The sequence below is a fragment of the Barbus barbus genome (assembly GCF_936440315.1).
Source record: "Barbus barbus genome assembly, chromosome: 41".
Lineage (NCBI taxonomy): Eukaryota > Metazoa > Chordata > Actinopteri > Cypriniformes > Cyprinidae > Barbus > Barbus barbus.
This window is the reverse complement of record NC_136719.1, coordinates 18609083-18633024: the sequence shown is the minus strand read 5'-3', so window position 1 is coordinate 18633024 and position 23942 is coordinate 18609083. Positions and strand designations below refer to the sequence as shown.

The 23942-nt window shown below is 39.1% G+C and overlaps 3 protein-coding genes across 6 annotated transcripts; 1 reads left to right on the top strand and 2 right to left on the bottom strand.

The window, feature by feature from the left end:
• Window positions 1–544: 544 nt before the first annotated feature.
• LOC306860859 (small ribosomal subunit protein eS12-like) lies at window positions 545–3343 on the bottom strand. The gene is made up of 6 exons (XM_079402835.1): window positions 3282–3343; window positions 3107–3152; window positions 2281–2397; window positions 1991–2093; window positions 1018–1119; window positions 545–634 (listed from the first exon to the last, which is right to left on the bottom strand). The coding sequence occupies exons 2-6, from the start codon at window positions 3118–3120 to the stop codon at window positions 572–574; spliced, it is 399 nt and encodes a 132-aa protein (XP_079258961.1). The 5' UTR covers window positions 3121–3152; window positions 3282–3343; the 3' UTR covers window positions 545–571.
• Window positions 3344–4556: 1213 nt separating this feature from the next.
• Window positions 4557–7496, top strand: LOC306860860 (SH3 domain-binding glutamic acid-rich-like protein 3). Its single transcript, XM_079402836.1, has 3 exons — window positions 4557–4710; window positions 5036–5203; window positions 6098–7496. The coding sequence occupies exons 1-3, from the start codon at window positions 4666–4668 to the stop codon at window positions 6158–6160; spliced, it is 276 nt and encodes a 91-aa protein (XP_079258962.1). The 5' UTR covers window positions 4557–4665; the 3' UTR covers window positions 6161–7496.
• On the bottom strand, window positions 4616–23730 carry LOC306860858 (SH3 domain-binding glutamic acid-rich-like protein 2). 4 transcript variants are annotated; one of them, XR_013783421.1, is made up of 5 exons: window positions 23457–23730; window positions 17959–18144; window positions 9999–10110; window positions 9174–9245; window positions 7495–8745 (listed from the first exon to the last, which is right to left on the bottom strand). XR_013783421.1 is itself a non-coding variant. In XM_079402833.1 (4 exons), exons 1-4 carry the CDS (start codon window positions 23499–23501, stop codon window positions 8731–8733), a joined length of 318 nt encoding a protein of 105 aa, XP_079258959.1. In that variant the 5' UTR covers window positions 23502–23728; the 3' UTR covers window positions 7495–8730. The 4 variants fall into 4 exon arrangements, 3 of the variants coding, with proteins under 3 accessions (XP_079258960.1, XP_079258959.1, XP_079258958.1); XM_079402833.1 differs by lacking the exon at window positions 9999–10110 and having other exon boundaries at window positions 23457–23728; XM_079402834.1 differs by lacking the exons at window positions 7495–8745; window positions 9174–9245; window positions 9999–10110 and adding an exon at window positions 4616–5240.
• Window positions 23731–23942: the final 212 nt, after the last annotated feature.

The window sequence follows — 23942 nt, the reverse complement described above, 5'->3', positions numbered from 1 at the left end:
CGTTAAACGCGCTCGTTGTTTGTGTACACATGTTGGTATTTTTACCAGCTTATAACTCATTAACAGCTTAAAATGTGCAGAATCAAAACAGTGCCAGGAATTCCTCCGTTAACATTACACACACGAAGATGAGCTGTAAATAGCCTGGACCGAACTGTCAACATGTCTCTATGTGGAGAAAAACTAGGTACGCTGGAGCATTGTGTTGTTTCAAGGTTTTGCCTTGGTCTGTGCTGCATTCATGTAATCGGTCAAACCACACTAGAGATCGTTTGCACCAATTTCTGGATAGCAGCTTGCACACTCATAATGAACCTCAGAATCAGTCACACCGGGATTCAATTAAACCAAACCTGAAAAATATAAACACGACCTAGCACTCCATAATGCGCCAAATTAAGTATTTTAACTTGACCGAAGTACCTTAAAATGCTGGACAAGTGTTTGAACTTCACACTGTAATAGGTTTAAGAGAGACAATACTACCATTTATGAATTCAATTCAGCACTTCCATACAGTTAAAACAAAAAAAAACAAGTAAAATTTCCAAAAGATCTTTTATTTGGCGCCTTATTTCTTAGATTTGAAGTACTCCTCAATGATGTCCTTAGCCTGGGACTCTTTGCCGTAGTCCTGCAGATAGAGACATGAAAACATTATATTTTAAAGATTTTACATGCATCTACACGATTTTAAAACTGGCATGACTCAAATCTAATTACAACAGGAAACTAAATTTACATCATCCCGTTATTCAGTAAATTAAGCTTGTTGCCCTTCTAGGGACCTCAAGAATCAAAACAGGACCAAGAGGCTCGTGTCAAAGCGCTCAATCTAGCCAAGACTTCAAAACCAGACAAAGGGCAAGGAGCCAGCATCTGGACTCGACTTCTGAAGCCCTAATATTCTTTTAATAAACACTAATCGGAAAACATGGCAGTAAAATACCTTGAATTTTAAAATTAAAAAGTAAATTAAAAACAGACGTGTGAACAGGAATAGAGTAAGACACCCACCTTAATGACTACACAGCTGCAGCCCACCACCTTGCGGGGTTTGCCCTCTCTGTCGATCTTGCACAGACCAACCCACTCACCGAGCTTCTTATTGTCATCAACCTACAAGAGAGCACAGAGAAAGCAATAATTTTATGACTCTACACTTTTAAGCAGCGACTTGGACGTTTTAGTTCAAATCGGCTTATGGGTCCCAAATAAAAAGTTCTTGGCAATATTCAAAAGAACACTTTGCATTTTGGACTTTCATAGAATTTAATGGCTAATAAAAAGTACGTAGATCAACATTTTCTGAAGCAAACATGAGTGTTGCCAGCCATGAGAATAGTCTTTAGCTAATTGCAGCAGTTAAGATGTTGTGGGTGGTCTGAATCAAGAGCCCACCACCAGGTCTCTAGATATGGTAGGTTACCAATATCAGTGCCATTTTATCAACCAGGACAGGGTTTTTTTTTTTTTTCCAATCCTGCTCCTGGAGTCCTAGAGCACTGCATATTTCATAGGTCCCTCTTATCCAATGCTCTCTACAAATGAGATTTTCAGAATCAGGTGCATTAAAGAAAATATACAAAATATGCAGTGCCATGTGCCCCCAGTACCAGGACTGAAAAACCACCGGGCCAGGAAAAAAACCCTCAAGTCCACTTGCAGGTAATAGCTCAAAAATAGGATGAAAATCACTTAAGGAATTTTAATGATATGGGCAACAGTTAAAATCCTAAGAAAGCTTATTTCTGCCAGGAAAAATTAAAGGTAATTGCGACTTCCCACAATTTTCTACTTTGACAATTGCAACCGACTTAATAGAATTGTCAAATTGGAACGGACTCTTCTCAGTTCCTCTTGCAATTGAGTTTGAGAGTCAAAATGGTTACAACAATTGTGAGAAAGTCAGAAATTGGACAGTTTCTCCATTTTATGGCTGAAAAATCTTCCATAAATCCTGATAAATGTTCTCATCGCCTCTCCTCACCTTGATGAGATTGATCTGATGCTCGGCACAGAGAGCCTCCACCAGCTTGACGTACATGGGCTCGTCACAGTTTGCTGCCAGGACGCAAAGATGAGCCTGCCGCCTGTCAAACAAAGACCATGATGAGCCTTCAGTCTCCTCCAACAGGTATGACTGATCACTTCAACAGTATCTCAGACAGAAATTGGGTAACGAATGGCAGTTATCCTCAGAAACTTCAGCAGAGGGAGCCAAATTCTCATCATAGACACAGCAAAATCTTCCAGTATATTAAAGTCGTCACTTCTTACTTGTCGAGGGCCTTGGCGGCCTCACGGATGCCACGGGCCAGACCGTCGTGGATGAGTGCGGTCTTCAGCACTTCGGGCAGAGCAGTGTTGACATCCATCACACCTCCGGCAGCGATGCTATTAATTGTACAAAAGAAGGTTATTGGGGTGTAAAGAGTCAGGTGTGTGCACATGCATTTAACAACCAGCGGCTTTTCAGACTGGATGTCTCACTCATGATTAGAGTGAAGGGGTATCCGACTAAAGATTCGAAGTTCATCATAGCCGAGGTCACCATAAGAAAACCACCATCCAATATAAATCTTAAATGCTATACGGTGTCATACACTCACAAGGACAGATATCAAGTTAATTTAGAGGTTAGATAAATATTTAAACCCTGTATGGCTTCATTTTGTGGCACATGAATGTGTATATATATATATATATATATATATATATATATATATATATATATATATATATATATATATGTGTTCATAGATATGGAAGAATATCCAATATATATTCTCTTACTGGTACATTTAAAGTGAGTAGAAATCTATCAAGGTATTCAGTGAACAACTTGAATTAAGCCAAACCTGGCACAAAACTATCATATGGCTTCAAAACACGTGGAATAATTAAATAAGAATCACGTGGGCTACTATTAGAGAGTTTGTCAGCAGTTTACTTTCATTGAATAGAGACATGCCGTTCTTATTACTCTCTGAGAAGAAATCATTAACCATTAAGATGAGTAAAAAGTTTAATCAGCTAAATAAAGCCATATACACGTTCCCTATTAATGTATATTGTGCAGTAAGTGAAGAACACAATCACTCACCCTTCCTCGGCCATTGTAGATTAGCGATGGATGAGAGAATATATTTCTGAAATAAAGGCATAATATAATCGATATATTAATATCCGTTCCTTACGATACATCTTTGAGTAGCTTAAACGTAGGATGCTGGATATTTAAGACCGATTCTGTTAGAGATTACAGAAACTCGCCCTACCTTCTCTCCGACTGCGCGTAAAGAGGACGTCATAGCGTCGACAACATTGTTTTAAGCGCAAAAGGCCCCGATGGTGTCCATTTCACTGCCTGCATGGAACGTTTTTTTTTTGTGACCTTCGGTTACTTATTGTGTGTTATTGTTAATGTTTTACTTATTTATTAGAAAATATATTGCTCAGTAACATTTTAAGACTTTTGTTTTATATTTCTGCCTAATCCACGACGACGGCGCAAACATCTGAATCCACCACAAGGTGGCGCTGTCTACTCCGTGCATTATTTGGATTGTGCCTCAGTCAGTCAGTCAGTAGCCTTTACTACAGTAGATAGCCATTGCTGCCAAAACGTATGTGAACAAATTCATTGAATTGAATTTAATTATTATTATTGAATTGTAAAGGGATTGAATAACAAAATTTAAAATGATCTGAGAACAAATTATATTAGAGCTTTTCTTAAAATCAGAATTTTATTAACAATATTTACTTTTAACCAGCTAACGTTAGTGTCAGTGCGATTATCATACATTTTGGTACGCACTTCAATCAATGCTTAATGTGCAGTCTCGGTATAAATTCCCCCCATGCAAGTTTAGGCATGCCATGCTGATGTCTTGATGTGTGTGTGTGTGTGTGTGTGTGTGTGTACCTACTTAACCATATTTTGGGGACAAATTTGTACCCTAAAGTGAGGTAAACCTGACTAGGTGTAGGGCAATAGCACATACAGTTTGTACAGTATAAAAACCATTACGCCTATGGGATGTCCCCATTTAGATAGCTAAGTAAACGCGTGTGTGTGTGTGTGTGTGTGTGTGTGTGTGATTCTTATTGCTCTAAGATTTTAAAATATCAGTCATTGACCTCTATCATCAAGAACCTTGGATACAAATGCCAGCTTATTGTGCTAGTGTTTGGTAGTCTGGGTCATGTACACAGGCTGGCGATCCGTGGACTTTGCATTGGGGGGCTATCTAAAACAAGGGCCAAAACAGTTGGCAAAGTACTGTTCAATCTCAGCAACTATAGGAAGCATGTTTATTTCCCCTTTGTACCCTTAGAACTGTTAATCCATAACAATGTGCTGATTTGTTTTAATCTGTTGGATCATTACAAAAAATTGATTCCTAATGATATTTGACTTGTAATGTGGAATCAAATAAAGTATATAAATGCGTTTGTGTGTGTGTGTGAGAGAGAGAGAGCGAGAGAGTGAGTGCTTGTGGTAGGTGGGGCTGTCAGGTGAAGTGTCAAAACTTGCTTTCCTGGTCCTTGAGTTGGCTGAGATTCCTTTTGTTTTAAAGGTTCAGACAACTTACTGAAATACCAGTCTGCTTCTCCAGCCACTTTTATTCCCAACAAACCTTTTAGCACTTCCAGAAGATGTCCATCACAGTGTATTACAGCAGTGTGAGTGGCTCTAGAGAGGTGTGTATCTGTATTTCTAACTTCTCAGAATGTGTCTAGCAGTTGATACTTGCTTTTTGAAACTAGATTATAAACTGATATTTCTAAGAGTACCTATTTTATTGTGTTTACATGCTAGACAGTTTTATGTCAAATTAGATTAGTGAAGTTAACTCTACAGAGGTTTGTGTTTGCAGAAGGATTTAAAAAATCCTACATGGTGAGAAACAAAGAAGTCTGAAGTAAATAACTAGTTGTTCTTGTCGCATGTCTTAAAAAAGGAAGAGAAATCAGAGTTTATTGTGAGTTGTCAAAGGTTCATTATTTTCCACGTTTGTTTCTTCAGGTGAAGCAACATCAGTCTGAGATTCTGAACTTCCTGGATGCCAAGAAGATCAAGTACTTTGCTGTGGACATCGCAGAAAGCGGAGACGTGAAGGAGGAGATGAGGAAGAAAGTGGGAAACCCCTCAGCGATGCCCCCTCAGGTCTTTAATGGAGACAAATACTGTGGGGTAAGTCTCATATAGTAGCCTTGTTTTTGATACTGGTCTGTATATCAAGAGAGAAAAATAGCTTTTGTTTCACCTGCATCAAATCAGAAATGGTCAGTTGATTTAATCTTTTAAAAACCAAAAGGCTGCATGCTGGCATTCAAATGAATGTTTTTATTAATTTAATCTGAAATATTTTGCATTACACATTAAACCATGTTAAATTTATCAAATGATGTGACTTAAGTTCAGTATCCATGATTTTTTCAGTTAATTATGAGTATTAAGTCATGATTCACATATTAAGTATTTCTTGGGAATAAGTATTTTGCAGTTATTAGGAAAAGCACATAAAGTTCAGGCTATGATGTGTCTTAAAGCATAAACAGAACATGGAAATCTTCAAAATGAACTAAATGTATCTGTTTGGGTTTTGCAACAAGCATGTTGAAACGCTGAGCCAATAACTGAGAGATACAAAAGTAAGTGTAAGTGTTTGTAGTATGTTAATGCTATTAATTTTGCTGAGCAAACAACACTTGAAACATAAGAGTTTGTATATAAGCACAGGAGACCTGTCAGGCTCGTTCAGTTTCTTCTAAACTCAAACACACCCTTTCAAACACTCCCATCGGCTATATAGATGTTTCCACTGCTTGGAATGCACCAGTGCTTTCTTGTGATAGTCTGCCACTCTGGGGAACATCTTGAGATTGCATTGTGATGCTGAGAATAGTACACGCTGTTTATAAATCTGCAAGAAATCACACAGCTCAGATTCCACACATGCATTGTGTCTGGATGTACTTTACCAGTAGTGCCCGAGTAAATGCTTTTAGGAATATTCAAATCTTATTTTTATCTTATTTGTAAAGACTACATAAAGCTGGTTATCATCTGTGTTTGTGTTTATAGGACTATCAGAAGTTTTCTGATGCAATGGAGGATGGGAAACCAGAGGCATTCTTCAAACTCTGAACTACTATTGGCACACTAGACTAAATCCTTGTATTTTTTAATATTATATATGTTAAGAAGATACATATTTTACATCATTAAATGAAAAAAATGATACATTTTCTATCAAGAATATCTCTGCTACATTATGTATCTACAAAGTGTACAGTATCACCTTCCTTATTTGGCCACTAGGGTGCAGTAATGTCTCGAATACCTAAAATTGAATAACTATTGGTTCATTTAATCCAGCTGATGCTCTTAAACCCATGACAGTAGTTTAATAGATTATTAATTATAGTTACCAGGTCGTGTCATATTAGGCCTTCATTGCTCTGACTTATCTTTAAAAATCATAATCATAATTGATGTCATTATCAAAGTTTAATTAAAATTAAATTGTAATATTTGAATTAATATTCACTATTATTAGTATTCACATTTAAATATCAATTTCATTTAAGTAGATATAATTTTTAAATAAAAGTAGAATATTTTTTTTAATTAAAAGGTAATGGCTCTTATAAAGTGTTCTGCTTGTTTTATTAAATTTTAAGATTGTGTTTTCTTTTTCATGGGAAGTTCATTGATTGAGGGAGGTGTTTACAGGGGTATAATAACGTGGAATGATAATTTCACAAAATCAGTCTTATCTGATCTGATGGTCCATGCAGGGGGATTTAAGGGGGGGGGGACAACAAATGCAAGCATCAAACTGGCAGAGAACAATTTTTAAGTAGTCTGATAGATTTAAAATAAATCAAAACGATGTGAATTATTTCAGTAGTAAGTCATAGAGACACTGATTGAACACGGAGTCAAATAATTGGACCTTTTTTTTTATTTTGGAGGACAGGTAACTCTAGCTTCTTAATTAGCTTTGAAATTAATATATTATTATTGTGAAATCAAATAATAATTGGCAGACCCTCTATTAAAGACTTGTATCCTGTATGTCAAAATGTTTGTTATTTGAACACTGTATCTGTCCATTTTATTAGTATTCAACTCATGGGTAGCAAACATCTGTATCTATTTATAGAGGAACAAAATTTTCTCACGCTCTTTACATCAGCCTTTTATCCTAGCTAATGCAAAACTGCCACATGCAAAGGCATGCTAGGATATCTGGAGTGTTCCACTGGACTTCTTCAAAAGTTACAGTATGTTGTATGCACACATTATACTATATTTGGACAATTAATCCAGCACAGCATGCTTTAGAAAAAAAAGAAATATATATGTATATTTAAATTAATTTTAATTGTAGGATGCCAGTTGGTTTTATATTGCTTTATATGCAGTATATGCCTAAATTGAGACTCTCTTGAGAAACACAATAAATCATCATTAAAGCAGTTTTTGAATATGCTTTATTCAAAATTATGAAAGTAAACAACAGTAACTTAATGCATACATTAAATTCCATTTTACAGAATGTGTATACATGTGTTTGTGTGAGACATACGTAAAACATAATTGTGTCCTGAGAATGGTGTGTGCATGTGTGCGTAAACATACATGTTTATTCATGTGGAATCATTTAATGAATGGGTGGGAGGAGTGAAGCGCATATCACAATGAAGAGTAAATGAAAATGCAGAGAATGTAAGTTTGGGAGGTTTTCATTGTGGCAGTAGATTGTCGAAGAAAATCTAGAGTAGACTGTGTATAAACTTCAAACATGTTCCACAAAACCAACTTTGTGAGCAAACCAACTATTCTCCCCAGCTTTATATGATATAAGTCACTATATAAGTTACATAAATGGGTGAGCTGAAAGTTGAGGCATCACAGTGTGCTACATGCTACATGCTAACATACCCCTGAGAAGAAAAACAAACTTTAACACACAATTAAAGAGGAAAAGACTGAGATATGAGTTCTTTAGAATGTTTTCCAGCAGAAGGAACAAAAGGCTTTAGGAAAGACATGTGAAATTCCAATAATAAAGCATAAGGTGTTCAAATACTGATTCAGGACCTGTTTTACACTTAGAAAAGCTTTGAAGAGCCACTATGTGTTGTGGAAACACTGAGCTCAGATCAGTGCTGTTCCGCTGAGATCTTAATTCAGGTCAGGATTCTATTTCCTGTTTTCAGGCTGTTTTGGCTTTTTGTCTGAACCTCTTTTTACAAATAGATCAAAGCCTGCAGAAAGGACAACATTATACCAAATTCTTCTGCTATTTCCCTACATTTCCTTTTGGCCGTCTGTTTGAGCTCCTACAAAGAACAACTTACAAGAGATGTGTACATGCAACCTTGCATACTTATTATTCTCTTTGTGTAGATTAACAATATTACTCTTATGCACACAAACATAAATTCACTTTCGATCCCTGTATCACGTTATAAAAAGCAGAATAGGCTTTTCATGCAACACATGTACAATGAATGAAACATAACATAAATAATTAATTAGGCCATAGAAAACATATGTATTCACACCGTGTTTGAATAAGGAGAAGTTTGTTAGCTGGAGGGCAGCATTTGTTTGGCAAAAGCATTGCTGGCAGTGAGGGCTTCAGACCAGGGGACGAGGAAAAAGAGGCAAAACCACAGTGTTTCAGTCTAGGGCAATGCCACAGTCTAGGATTCAGAGTCCTGCAGAGAACAGAATTTAATTCAGTTAGATGTTAATCCTATTCTGTAATCTATAATAATATCACATTATTATAGTGGAGCCAGTAACACAATATGACAAAAAGGCATCTTAATTATCAATATTTTCATGTTGCTGTTCAGTACAACTAAACATCTAAACTATGAAAATTACATAATGTGTTTCATAGAATATATTCTGAATTCACTTTATTTTTCTTATTCCATTGGCAAATTGTGTTTTTAAGCATAAATCTAACAAAATGAATGGTTAATGCATAAAACAAGAAAATAAATAGCCAAAGGGGAGGGAAAAAGTTAATATATTCAAGATATATTTTCTGAAAACAGGTTTTATTAACCAATTATTATTTGTTTTAATACACTTTTTCCTTATTTTAATTAAAAGACAAGCCGGAGTGTGTTTGTACCTTTACAGGGGGCAAACGGAGGAATGAGAACACTGTGTTCATCTCTTTAGACTGGAAGAAATCTTCATAATCCTGAAAAATGATAGAATGACAATGACTGAGGAGAGGGTTTTTTTTTTGCAACTGTAACTGTTCTTGTGCTGTTTGTCTTTAAAATTGGAAATAATATTGACATTTTATCTGTCATAAATATCAAACCAAACTAAATAAGAGAACCTGCTGATTCAGATTATATTAATTATGCCATTTAACATCCATTAACAATCTAAAATCAAATTATTTAAATCAAATTGTTTATTAATAATATAACTTTATTCATAATAAGTCTCCATATTAAACAAAAGCACCTCGGTCATACATTCTTTTAAAAATACACAAGGTTAGTTTAAAGGTGTCTTGTCCTCCATTAGAAACAGTTAATCGCTGTGACATGTGAAGGAAGCAGATCTACTGTTCTGATTAGCTAAGAGAGTTATTGGAGGCGGTGTCTAAGAGTAATCAGGATTATTGTGAGATAATCCAGACGCTTCCATGAGTTGTCAGAGAGGCTGTGTTCGAAATGCCATACTATCATACTACTCTTACTATTTCTGCAGCATGCAGTATGTATGCTGCGCATAGTATGCAAATTTTCTGTATGCATGAAATACCCGGATGACCTACTATATTTGCCAGAATCTGCTAAATATAACTCAAGTACACTGACTTACAGAAGCTGTGTTCCCAATGGCATACTAACATACAACTCCTACTGTACTGCAGTATGCTGTGTGAATACTGTGAATAGTATGTGAATTTTCTGTATGCATGGAATGCCCGGATTACCTGCTACATTTGCTGAAATTTGATGTATGCATCTGAAGACACTGCGTGGGGTACTGTTTCCGAAAATACAACGCGCTCCATGTGACCTTTCATCTTCGAACGCGTGAGTGAACTGGAGACGGGGAATAGTAATTATGAATGTTACACTTGTATATGCACGTATATACATATACATGTAAACTACAAACTATCACTGTGCATCTAAAAACAATATCATTAGTATGACATAAATTGTACTGTAATCTCTACGGCACTTTTCCGATCAAGTCAAATGACGTCACCTTTATCTCTATAGTGCTTTATACATTGTTTCAATGATATTACATAATAATATTAATATTACAATAATATAATATATAAATAAAATGTATAAATAAACTTAATATTTCAATTAAGCAAACAGAATTAAATTCCACTGTCAAGCAGCTCTAAAAAGTGTATTTACTCTAAAGACAAATAGACCAATTAGTTGTCAGAGGCTATTTACATTAACTCCGCCCATCAATGCTTGGCTGCGATGAACAGCTCAGCAAAAGACACGCAAATGTCTGTAGAACCAGTGGCGCAGTGAGTAAAAGATGCGAGATGTGAGCTGTTGATGCGAGCTGTTGATGCGAGTTTGATCCTGCCTTTTGTCAAACTCGTGCAACTCCTTTTCCCATCACATACCAGATCAGAAATGCATTTATTTTCAATAAAAAATTAAGTAAATATTTGAAAAGTGGAGATTAAACGCCTCATTAATAATACAGTGCTTAGCTGTAGGTAGGTTTTTGTCCCAATAAAGTGGCGTTCATCAAATAAACTTTATGATAATTTACACTCAATATGTTATTGCATACTGTTTTATAATGTACTACAGTACTGAAGTATAAATATCTGCCACCTAACTACTATTTACATGCCTGTTGCTAAAGAAAATGCTGCTATTTTAGTGTAAACAGAATTTATCATTATTTGCACTTAGTGTAATTAGAATATATCACTTTTTCCAATTAGTGTAACTGCCAAAAATATAATTGTTCATTTAAAGACAGCTCATTTAGTTCAGTCCAATAGCCTATGTAAAGTTATTCAATTATGAAATGAGTTCAATTGGGCAATATAGCATTGTTTACTAATATGAAGCCTTATTAACAGGCCTTTGTAAAAAGAATAGTTAGCACATTTGTTTGTAAGGTAACAACCTTGACAGCTGTGTTGAATTAATGTTTGTGTTTGTCAGGAAGGCTTGTCATCAGCCTTCGTGATAACGTTCGGGGTTCAGACACACTCTCTCTGTTTAAATCTAGATTAAAGACACATCTCTTTAGCCAAGCATTCACATAATGCATCTTATAATCTTGTACTGCAGTTATATCTGATCAAATGTACATTTATTATTATTCTTTAGCTTGGGTTGAACAAATAATTTTTGCTTAGATGGAACAGCAGCTACGCTAATTATGTCTCTATTTGTTTCTCTGTTTCTGCCACGGGATTAACATCCCGTGGTAACTAGGATTGACAGAAGCTTCAGTCTGGATCCAACCCTTAAATGATCTGAGATGACCGAACACCTGAGAAAAGATGATACCAACCCCTCAGAGGACTTCGGAGGATGCCAATGCTCAGACAACATACAGAATTACCAAATTTTGCCATAAGTCAAACATATTAAGGTTTTGCAATATATAAATATATTGTGGAAACTTAAATTCCTGTAGAGCTGCTTTGCAACGATTTGTATCGTAAAAAGCGCTATACAAATAAACTTGAATTGAACTGAATGTGACAATTAAGCATACTATGCTGAAACATTTGTTGCTTATTGTATACTATTTCACACACTATTCTTTAAAAAAATAGTAGGCAGTATGCACTGTGTACTGGGCAGTAAGCATTAAGCAAGTATGCCATTTCAAACACAGCCAGAGTCACCACAGTCACTGCAGTCTCCACCAACGACACTCACCAGATCCCAATCCCCTGATTTCTGATCACCGCCACCTGTCAGCACTAATCAGCAGCACTATATCCCTGCACTCCTCCCGTTCACTCACTGTCTGGTCTCAAACATTCCATGTTGACTAACCTGACCCACTTACCTTTTGTCTACTTACCAGTTGCTCCAGTGTTCCTATCCCTGTTCTCCACCGCCTCCACGCTCCACCGTTACCTCCGGATCCCGTGGAAAAGGAAAAAGGACATTCACACTCCGATAAGACCCTAGAGACATTCCCATTCCCCGCCTGCTTACCTGGACATTCTGCTCATCTCCTTCCCCTCTGCTACTACTCAATAAACCAGTTGATTGTATTGCACTTACCTCTGTGTCCTGTGTCTATCTGCTGACAGAAGACCAGACCAGAACCGATGACTGGAGATGGAGTTCCCGAACCCCGCCGCTGCAGATCCCCTCGAAGAGCTGGTCAGCACTCTTCGAACAGCTCTCTCTTCAGTCACACACCCTCAGTCTGCCTCTGCCAGTCCCATGACAATCCCTGCAAACTATTCGGGTGAGGCGGTTGAATGTAGCGTTTTTTTTGTTCAAAGTTTCACTCTACATAGAGATGCAATCCCATAAATTTTCCAGCGAACGGGCTAAAGTTGTCAGCTGGACATAACCGCTCATTCTCCGTCCTCACCAGCTGCCTGTCCTCTGGTACCAGAACCTATGCAAATGGATACTAATCGCCTCTCACGAAATGAGCGTGCTCGACATCTCGCCACAGGGCTGTGCCTATACTGCAGAGTTCCGGGGCACTTAATTCGGGTGTGCCCCTCTCGTCCCCCATGCCCAGAGGTGAGTACCCTCCAATTGGAGCCTGCTATCTCTACCCTACCACTGCTAACGGTACAACTGCTCACCCAACGTCATTTCATTTCAGTACCTGCCCTCGTGGACTCGGGATGCTCAGGCAATTTCATCTCACAAGCCCTCCTAAAACAGCTTGATTTACCCCACCAGAGACAGGCCAAGCTGAAGATCGAGACCATACAGAGAAAACGATCCCATCGGACTACATGGCGTTCCAGGATGTGTTCAGCAAACAGGCAGCCATGAAGTTACCACTGCACCGGTCATGGGATTGTGCCATTGACCTGCTGCCTGGAGCTATACTCCCCAAGGGTCGAGTATATCCCCTGTCCATCCTGGAGCCAGTGTTAATTTCGTCGACGAAGACGACGACGACGAAAAATATTCGTCAATGAACCTTTTTTCTGTGACTAAGACAAGACGTTGATGAGCTAAAACTAATATCTGATGATAAAAACTATGACGAAATTTATGCGCGTCTTCATTAACAAGACGAGACGGGACTAAAATGTTATTTGAGGACTACCGGACATTCAAAATACATCCTATAGGCTAAATCCTATAGGCATAAATGGCTGCCCACTGCTCCGGGTGTGTGTTCACGGTGTGTGTGTGTGTTCACTGCTGTGTGTGTGCACGTTGGATGGGTTAAATGCAGAGCACGAATTCCGAGTATGGGTCACCATACTTGGCAGTATGTCACTTCACTTCACTTCACTAAATTAACTGTCTTGTCTTTCAAAATGTGCGTCTCTGTCATTGGATAAGGTGCGTTTGCATGGCAGCCGCAGTGACGGATAAGCTACCAAAACGTGAACTAGCGATCTGAAACAATGGCCTCAGCACCCGAAGGGTTAGGGACTCACAATTCATTGTCGATTAACTTAAAGTTAGTGAAGGTGCGATAGGCAGAAACGCGCTGATAGAAGTGCTCTCTCTCGCGCACGCTCCACTTCAGTTCTCATACAGCGCGTGATCAGTTCTCAGTGCTCAAATACACACACAGCAGTCCAAATGTCTCTCATGTAGAGTATCTCACGGAAATACAGTCCGTTATGGTTTAAGTGAGCTTAAACAGGTGGGTTAAAACTGAATGTATGTCAGTAGGCTATTGCATGCATACCTTCCATCTTAAATGGACAGCATTCCTAATTATGTGTCATAAATGTTAACCAACAAAAGATGTTAAATAAATGTATACTTGTTAAGTAAACCTACTGTATCTGAAAAATTAGTTTAATTTATATCTCTACCAAAAAATGAATTTATTCCAGTTTTTCCAAATTTAATCCTTGATTCAAATTTCTCATAACTAAGCTTAATTGATTTGGTCTAAAGAGAGAAGAATTAATGACTATTTTTGTTTGAATACTACATATAAAATAGCTACCAAAATAAATGTTGGTAACTGCAGTTTAACTAAAAGTAATGGCTAAAAGTTGACAAAAATGCAATGACTTTTCGTCGACTAAAACTAGACTAAAACTATGAAAGACTCAAATGACTAAAATGTGACTAAGACTATTAAGCCTTTTCGTCTCAAGATAAAGACTAAGACTAAATCAAAAATGCCTGCCAAAATTAACACTGCCCGGAGCGCAAGGCGATGGAGGATTACATCAAGGAGGCTCTCCAACAACAGTTCATTCGTCCTTCCACCTCTCCGGCGTCCTCGAGCTTCTTCTTCGTGGGCAAGGAGGACGGAGGCTTGCGGCCCTGCATCGACTACCGGACCCTCAATGATCACACTGTCCTTATCCTCTTCCCCTGGTCCCGGCCGCCCTCGAGGAACTCCATGAGGCCTGCATCTTCTCGAAGCTGGACCTGCGTCAGAGCCTATAACCTCGTTCGTATCCGGGAAGGCGATGAGTGGAAGATGGCGTTCATTACTCCCTCATGCCACTATGAATATCGGGTCATGCCGTATGGCCTTTCCAACTCTCCGTCCGTCTTCCAGGGGTTTATGAACGAGGTGTTCCGGGAGTTCCTCCACCGGTTTGTCATCGTGTACATAGACGATATCCTGATCTACTCCCGGAACCTGGCCAAACATCGCCATCACGTGACGCAGGTCTTACGCCAACTCAGGAAACACCATCGCTACCTGAAGCTTGTGAAGTGCGAGTTCCACCGCCCCATGGTCCAGTTTCTCAGCTACATCCTCAGTGTGGATGGGATCCAGATGGACCAGGAGAAGGTCCAAGCCATCCGAGACTGGTCCCAGCCTCAGTCAGTAAAGGAGCTTCAACGATTCCTCGGCTTTGCAAATTTCTACCGGAGGTTCATTTTGAACTTCAGTCTCCTCTCAGCCCCCCTCACTTCCATGCTCTGTCAGAAACCCAAGTCTCTGTTCTGGAACTCCGAAGCTCGAGCCACCTACAAGAAGCTCCAGGAGGCCTTCTGCACTGCTCCCATCCTCTCACATCCCGAACCCCAACTCCCATCTCCCTTCTGGGCTCCCTGCATGCTTCCACATCACTTACCCGCTGAAAAATTAGTCCCATTACCCATTCCACGTCACCCCTGGTCCCACGTCGGAGTCGACTTCGTCACAGATCTCCCCAAGTCAGAAGGTTATACCTGCATACTCATTGCAGTTGACAGATTCTCCAAAGCCTGCAAGTTAATTCCCCTCCGTGGTTTACCCACAGCCCTTGAAACAGCAGAGGTCCTCTTCCATAATCTCTTCGGCATCCCGGAAGATGTCGTCTCCGACCGTGGGCCACAGTTTGTCTCCCGTGTCTGGAAGGAATTCTTCAAACTCCTCGATGTCACCGTCAGTCTCTCCTCAGGGTATCACCCCCAGACTAACGGCCAGACTGAGTGGAAGATTCAGGAGATTGAGAGATATCTCCGGGCCTACTGTCATGACAACCAGCACAGCTGGAACCGCTTCCTCCCGTGGGCCGAGTATGCACAACATTTTCTCAAGCAAACCACCATAGGCCTCACCCCTTTCCAGTGCATACTCTGCTACCAATCCCCTCTGTTTCCCTGGACAGAAGAGCCCTCCGACGTTCCAGCTGTCGACCACTGGTTCCGAGTGAGAGAGTTTGGGACTCGGCTCATGTCCAACTCCAGCAGGCAGTGCGGAGACACAAGACCTATGCAGATGCCCGTCGGTCTGCCACCCCCGTCTATCGTCTTGGAGATAAGGTCTGGCTCTCCACCCGGGATCTGCGTCCCCGCCTGTCCTGCCAGAAGCTGAGTCCCCGCTACATCGGTCCCTTTTCCATCGAGAGGCAGATAATTGAGGTCCCCTTCCGTCTCCAACTCCCTGCACGGTATCGTATCCACCCAGCATTCCATGTCTAACTCCTCAAGCCTGTCTCTCCCTCTGTCACAGAACCCGACGAGCCTGCAGTACCTCCTCCTCCCGAGATCATTGAGGAGCCCCTAGTCTACAGGGTGCAGGACACCTTGGACTCTCTGCGACGGGGTGGTCGCCTGGAATATCTTATAGACTGGGAGGGATACAGGCTGGAGGAAAGGTCCTGGGTGACCCGGGACGATGTGCTGGATCCCTCTCTCCTGGCCGAGTTTAAAAAAAAAAAAAAAGTAAAGTCGTGACGTATTGTCAAGTATGGTGACCCATACTCGAAATTGGTGCTCTGCGTTTAACCCATCCAAGTGCACACACACAGCAGTGAGTAGTGAACAAATGCGCACACACACACACACACACCGTGAACACACACCCGGAGCAGTGGGCAGCCATGCTGCGGCGCCCGGGGAGCAGTTGGGGGTTCGGTGCCTTGCTCAAGGGCACCTCAGTCGTGGTATTGAGCGCTGGACATTCACTCCCCCCACCTACAATCCCTGCCGGCTGGGGACTCGAACCCGCAACCTTTCGATTACGAGTCCAATTCTCTAACCATTAGGCCACGACTTCCCCACCAGAGTTTTACCAGAACTACCCTGACTGTCCAGAACCCAGAGGCCGTGGCCGACCCTGTCGCTGTAATAGAGCGTCAGGAGCCACCCCTGGAGGAGGGGGTACTATCAGAGAGTCACCACAGTCACCGCAGTCTCCACCAACGACACTCACCAGATCCCAATCCCCTGATTTCTGATCACCGCCACCTGTCAGCACTAATCAGCAGCACTATATCCCTGCACTCCTCCCGTTCACTCACTGTCTGGTCTCAAACATTCCATGTTGACTAACCTGATCCCCTTACCTTTTGTCTACTTACCAGTTGCTCCAGTGTTCCTATCCCTGTTCTCCACGCTCCACTGTTACCTCCGGATCCCCTGGAAAAGGACATTCACACTCAGATAAGCCCCTAGAGACATTCCCATTCCCCGCCTGCTTACCTTGACATTCTGCTCATCTCCTTCCCCTCTGCTACTACTCAATAAACCAGTTGATTGTATTGCACTTACCTCTGTGTCTATCTGCTGACATGAGTCAGTCACAAAATATACAAACCTTACCATAACTCAAGTGATAGGAGATTAATCATTTCTAAATGAAGATTCAAACTCGGCAATGTCTTTCTGATTCTTTAGCCATTTATGGCAAGAGAGTCACAGTGGCATATTACACTACAACTCTAATTGATAAATAGAGAGTGTGAATGTAAGCATTAGGGTCTGCTTTGCCTGCAAAATCTCTTTTTTGAAACTAAGATTTGTTTTTGAAAGAACAGAGACATGAAAATGCTTTACCCTTTTCACAACCTTATATAGGGCATCTCATGCTTTAATGTGATTGGCTAGAGAAAACACAACAAATACCACACTAGAATGTAATTGGCTGGAAAAGAGAACGGTGCCACACAGCTTACACCATGGATCTTTGTTTATATGTATTGATTTTTAATAAGCATCCTCTCAAACTAACCCAGTGTGGACTCAATGGCCAGACAGAGAGCTTTTAGCTTATCATTGATTTAAGTGTCTGAGAGAAACATGATTACTTCAGCAGAATCCCTCAGACATCTTATAGAACCAATTAATACGCATTAACGGAGGTCTGTGGTATATTGATGAAGATATAACCAATGTGTGAGTATCTAACAATAAATTTGCTTCTGATAGAAGATTATTGAACAGGTTAAGTGGACATGTTTTAATAGGAGAGGCTGCATCACCTGTTCAGTGTTTGACGTATCGAGCATATGAATTAGTTTCTAATGAAAAGTATTGATGACTCACGCCGCAGTAGTGGTCTCCACTGAAGATCTGAGGGGGGAGAGGATTGCCCTTTTCAGGTCGTTTCTCCTCAGGAATGTTCTGGTACATCCAGAGCCTCTGATCCTCCAGCATGGTGATGTCAACCTCCTCGAAGCTGATCCGGTTGGCCTCCAGAAAGCCCACGATGGCCTGCTGACGTTTCTTCACCTGAGGAATCACACAATGAAGTTCTTTGGTCAATTATCTGTGATGGATATTAAATGATCTGTGTTATCAAGCTTATTAAAGACTACTCTCAAACTTAAGTAATACATACATTATATTGAGTATTTAATTGATATTTATAAAATATAAATATGATGTAGTTGATTCTAAAATGTTTTGTGCATTTTTACAGAATTGCAAAATAGTAAATATAGTGTTGATTAGAAATAATGTGGTGCAATGGTATTTACTAATTAAAAATGTTATTACCCAAGTTTGGACTCATCAACCTTGTAATTTTCAGCCTTGAAACATTTTGTGTTGACATGAGTAAAAGTATAAAGTTTTAATATACAGTTATACATTTCTGAAAACACTCAGATGGAAAGCACTGGAAGATGGAAATTCCCATTAGTCAGATGTAGGAGGAGAGTATTGACTGACAAAAAGGGATTTATTTGAAACCAAATGTAAAACACACAGTTGAGACTTCAGACACACCTAAAAAAAAATCCCTAAAACTTTATAGAATATGACTATGCATTTTTGACTATGCATCGCGGCTTGTGTGCAAATATATACGAGCATCATCACTGTGTCTCTCTCTGCCTTGAACTGATGGTAAAACTAAGGACATTATTAACTTTTACTTTACTTTTACTTTGAAAACTGAAGCTCGCGATTATGGAAAGGGGCGTTACATTTCCGACAAGTGCTTGTGGTGTTCGGCCAATCACAATGCACTGTGCCAGTTGGCCAATCAGAGCAGACTGTGCTTGTCGGAAGGAGGGACTTTGTAGAAAATTACGCGTTTGAGAGAGACGGGGCATAGAGGACCTAATGTACAGTATTTGAAAAATAATGTGTTTTTTGAACATTAAAGCATGTCAACATATTCTGTTACACCGAATACACAAAATAATGATCTTTAAAAAAGCATCATATGAACCCTTTACTAAAAAAATTTATAAAAACTATACAGATATATTAAAAAACTAATAAAAATTACAAAAAAGCAACAAAACACATTAAAATAAAACAGAAAATATACAAATAAATTCTGATTTATTTATCTGGTGTCAGTCCTCTGTCGTGTGTGTCATGTGTTCCCGCCTCATGTTTCCATATTTGGTTTGTTTCCTGTCCTTGTTAAATGTAATCATTAGTTAATTCTTGTCCAGCCGTGTTTGTCTAATTCGCTATGATTATCCCTTGTATATTAGTCCCGTCTGTTCATTTTGATGTTGTCTGGTCTACTCGTTACCCCCGGTGTTTCCTGTCTGTAAGCCATGGCTTGGCCTGCCTTGTTTTGCCCTGCTTTGATGTCGTCAGTAAAGACTATTATTTGAGTTACATCCTCGTCTGCGTGTTCCTGTGTCCTCCTCGTGTGTGCACCGTGACATCTGGTTGTACAGTTTCAATGGTACTAAAATAATACTGGTGTGTAAATAATGACAGAATGTTCATTTATGGCTTAAAAATGAAAATAAAAACATGTGTGTAGAACCTTAAATCTTTAAACTATTAAGCCATTTATATAACTTTAGCTGATGATATACATGCATTTTCCCTCAACAGGCTCCAGAACTAATACTTCAGTCTGCGCACCTAACTACAGAATATAAGGCCTAGTTTCAACAGCTGTTTGAGAGGGCGTGACTTACAAAAACACACTCACCTACACACCCTAGTTTGGCAGTACTGAAGTGTGTTGTCCAGAGAGAGAGGTTTTGGACATAACCACATTGTGGTTGGAGTAAAAAAAGTGCCCTGCCTCACCTCACCTCGCTTTGCCTATCTTTGTCTCTCTGCTGACTTTGCAGAGCGTGTTGCTGGGCGTCCACTACATGCAGAGATTAATTCTGTCACTAAACACACACATACACACACCTGTGCACATAGAAAGCACAGTTGAATAAAGATTGATACTCAGTGATGCGTTGATGAGGGAATCGCATATCTCTCACACACACATGTTTGACTGCAAGAAAGAGAGTGAGATTCTTTGTAAAGGTAGAGCAGCTCTCCATTAAACATTAAGCCCTAGCTGTGCTTTTTAAAAGCTCTATAAAACTCCTGGCCTGATAAACAGAGAGCAGGACAATAGCAGCTCTAGCCTTGTGTCGAACCAGCGCAGCCACACAATGCAGCTATTGTTTTATCCTCAAAACAAAACACTGAAGACATAGCCATTCTCTGTCTATATGATTCATTTTAAGAACTCAACTTCTCTATGTCTGCAACAACCTGTTAGTTAAGATAATAAATAATCACGAACTGTGTTTTCGGTAAATATTGTCCATCAAGTTACATCGTTAGACCATTATGTGGCGACAAGTTACTGTCTTTTTTAGTGACTCATTTCTTAATTCAGCCGAATCGTTCAATAACGCTGATTCATTCATTCATAAAGGAATAAAATGTCACTACTCTGTGAGATGCACAGCCATTCTATTGATGTTTTGTTTACTTAAAAAAAACATTTTATACTTAGTTTTATACTAAGTTACTCAGTATTAAATTCTGTTTTATTGAATTGTTGTATAAAAGCAATATTATAATCGTGCTGTTATTCCTAATATACCGGCGTGTTGCCTCCTGACTAATAAGGCATATTCAAAGCTATTCAGATATACAGCACTTTTATTCGACTGATGCTCCTTTTTCAAACACACACAAACACACACACACACACAAACTGCATACAGTTTAAATTATCGTTCAAACGTATAGCCTATTGATTAAAGATTAATTTATTCCGAGAGCAAAATTGTCCATTCAGTGTTATTTTAGTATTAGTATATGCCATTATAGTATTCATTAATGTTTTGAATTACCTTCTTTCTTTTTAATTTTAATTTGCGTTTGTCATTTTGTTATGTGCTTTTGTCATGTTTATTTATTTATTTTAAAATATTTCTATTTAGATTTAGTTTTATTTCAGTTTTAGTTTTAGTAATTTAGTACTTAAACCACTGATCTATAATAAAGAATCTAGTCATTATATAGATCCGTGACCTAAAATAGTGGCTTCATCTTAAACTTATTTATTACCTTTAGTTGCCAAGGCAACATTACTAATGGTTAATTTTTTAAGTTAAAGTTTTCATTTAATATTTATATTTTATTGTATTTCAGCTTTAACAAAAATACATTTAATAGTTTTAGTTAACAATAAAAACACTAATATCTAATTACAGGATAGTTCACAAACAGTATTTGGTTGGTCATGTGATCACAAGGCAACCTGCTACATTTAAATTGCATTTATTAGGCTACTGATATGACTTGGTTTTGAATGTACATCCTTTTTAACTTTTTCTATTTTTTTTTTTTTACATTTTTTTACTACATAGAATTTTTGCATGTGTAAAACTTTCGATTAAAAGATGAAGTGCACATTTAAAGAAAGACAAATCCCATGAGTGTGTCCTCCTGTTTTGAATCAATGAGCTGAATGCACTCTTACCACTCAGACTTTCTTAACACACTTACTGAGCCTATATCACTGTCAAACGTGTCTCTCCATTGAGCTCAGCTGACTGAAAATCACTCATTGAGTGCTCTCAGTCTCAGTCCTTCACATGCATGTGTTAAGTGCAACAGTTGGAGGTGGATGAGTGTAACGAGTGGAAAAGGTTAGTCAGGGTATGACCTTTATAATCCCCCTCTGACCAAAGCTTATGAGAGCTAATGTGAATCAGCGTGTGTTTGTGTAGCTGTAAGCAAATATATTAACCCTCACTCATTTGATCCAAAAATCAGCTGCCATTTAGTACAGATTGGTTTCATCAGCCACCATCACCTGCTTCACATCCTCTTGACACAAAACAAGTTATATAACAAACACATAACTGAGTGAACACACACACACACACACACAGAGTAAGTCTGTCCACCCATCACATGCCAGTTATTAACTGAAACATTTCATTTTCTTTTCTAATGATCATCTTAGAAGAATGTCAGCATAAAAGAGATGTTTGCCTATATATGAGAGCATTGTGTGCTGAGATCACAGAGACTTAAAAATAGCTCTTTTGGGGTAAACAATCCGGGTCTTGTAGAAATAAGGAGATAGCGGAAATCGGTGCATAACTCTTTTAGGCTATTACCTCATTCTGGTACTAGGTTACAGTGCTGAACTGTACTTGCCTCTCTATCTGCTAACATCCAAAAACCCATGCTTCATCTCTATATCAAAGCTGTAAAATACACAGTGAGTCACTGTACAAACATCATCTGATAACCATCAAACACCAAAATATGAATAAAGTCGCCCTTCCCTCCTCCCAGTCTCTGTTCAGAGACTGTGATCTCCTCATTTAAAGAACTAAAAATCAATGTCACTGGACCAGCCTGCTAAAAGGCTGAAATATAATCCCAGCTCTTAATGAATCAGGACATTTCTTGTGCTTTCCCTGCAGGCTGTATAACAGAGCGATTAAAACCGAGCTGATCTGCACGCCAGTGATTGTGGCATTGGAGTTGGCAGTGGGATTGGCTTTTACTGTAAACATGCACTTTGTCCAACCTCTAAGCTTTATGGCTGTTTGCAGTGCACCGAGGTGGACAACAGTTTTGGATTATCTCAAACACAGCATAAACCATAACCACTTAAAAGCATTTGATAGAAATAATTTCTGAATATATAGATCAGAACAGAGTTTGACAGTGGTTATGTAACTAATACATTTTAGAGTCACAATAAGTCATATCTATCCAGAATGTTCTGCAATGTGTGGCTTGAAAACAGCCCCAGTTTTACAGGTAGGTGTGCACTTGGCACTAAAATGTAATGTAAATGTAAAATACCAAAATGCACCACAGTTATACCCTGATACCATTGTAGTAGTGTTACTTTGTATTTTTTTGGAAAATGATTCTTGTTGTTCCACGTAAATACCATGAACATGGATAATTGATTCATGGTTTACTGCCATTTGATTCAATCTGTACCGTGGTATCGCTTGAAAGAGAGGGTGGGTTTTCCAGGATGGGCTAAATTCATGAAGTGGCCCGGGCTTACTTGAAAATAAACGTCAAAAATGTATTCTTATTGACATATTCATATGTAACTCGAGTGCACGCAAAAACCTTACTGGTTGCAATAAATGTATCATGAATCGAAGTTATTCACATAGCTAAATCTATGCAAGACATTCTTACATCTATTTAACATAATTATTACATAGAATAGATTATAAAATTACAGATCACAGAATAAAAATTAGCTGTCGTTTGTTGTCATTCCTGGTAGTCTCCAGTTTTACAACACGCAACTCTGAAATGCGCGGTGTAAACATGTTACTCACCGCGACAGACCCGGAGGAGGAGGCGATATACACTCTGATGACCATCGTAATCCTCACTTGCCCTCTCGCGGAAGAATGAAGGCTGGGAAATGTTGCGCTCTCCCTTTCTATAGACTTCTTTGGACCTGCGGTGACGTCAACGTCACCCTTTGAAATTAAAGTGAGTGCGCGCGCCCAGTGTTCTATAATAAAGCCGCTCGCGCTCCATCAGCGCACTTCTCTCGGGAGCGCGAGAGACTCGCAGCGCTTATCCTCTGGCTCCAGCTCAAGACGTGAATCATGGGAAATGTAGTTTCCATCTCCTACAAAAAAAAAAAAAAACGAAGGCTATCCTTGTGTTATTCGATTATCATACGTCAAATACCTGAATGCAAATCCTGACCAAAAACATGCAAAAGAAAGAAAGAAAGAAAGAAAGAAAGAAAGAAAGAAAGAAAGAAAGAAAGAAAGAAAGAAAGAAACAAAGAAAGAAAGAAAGAAAATAAT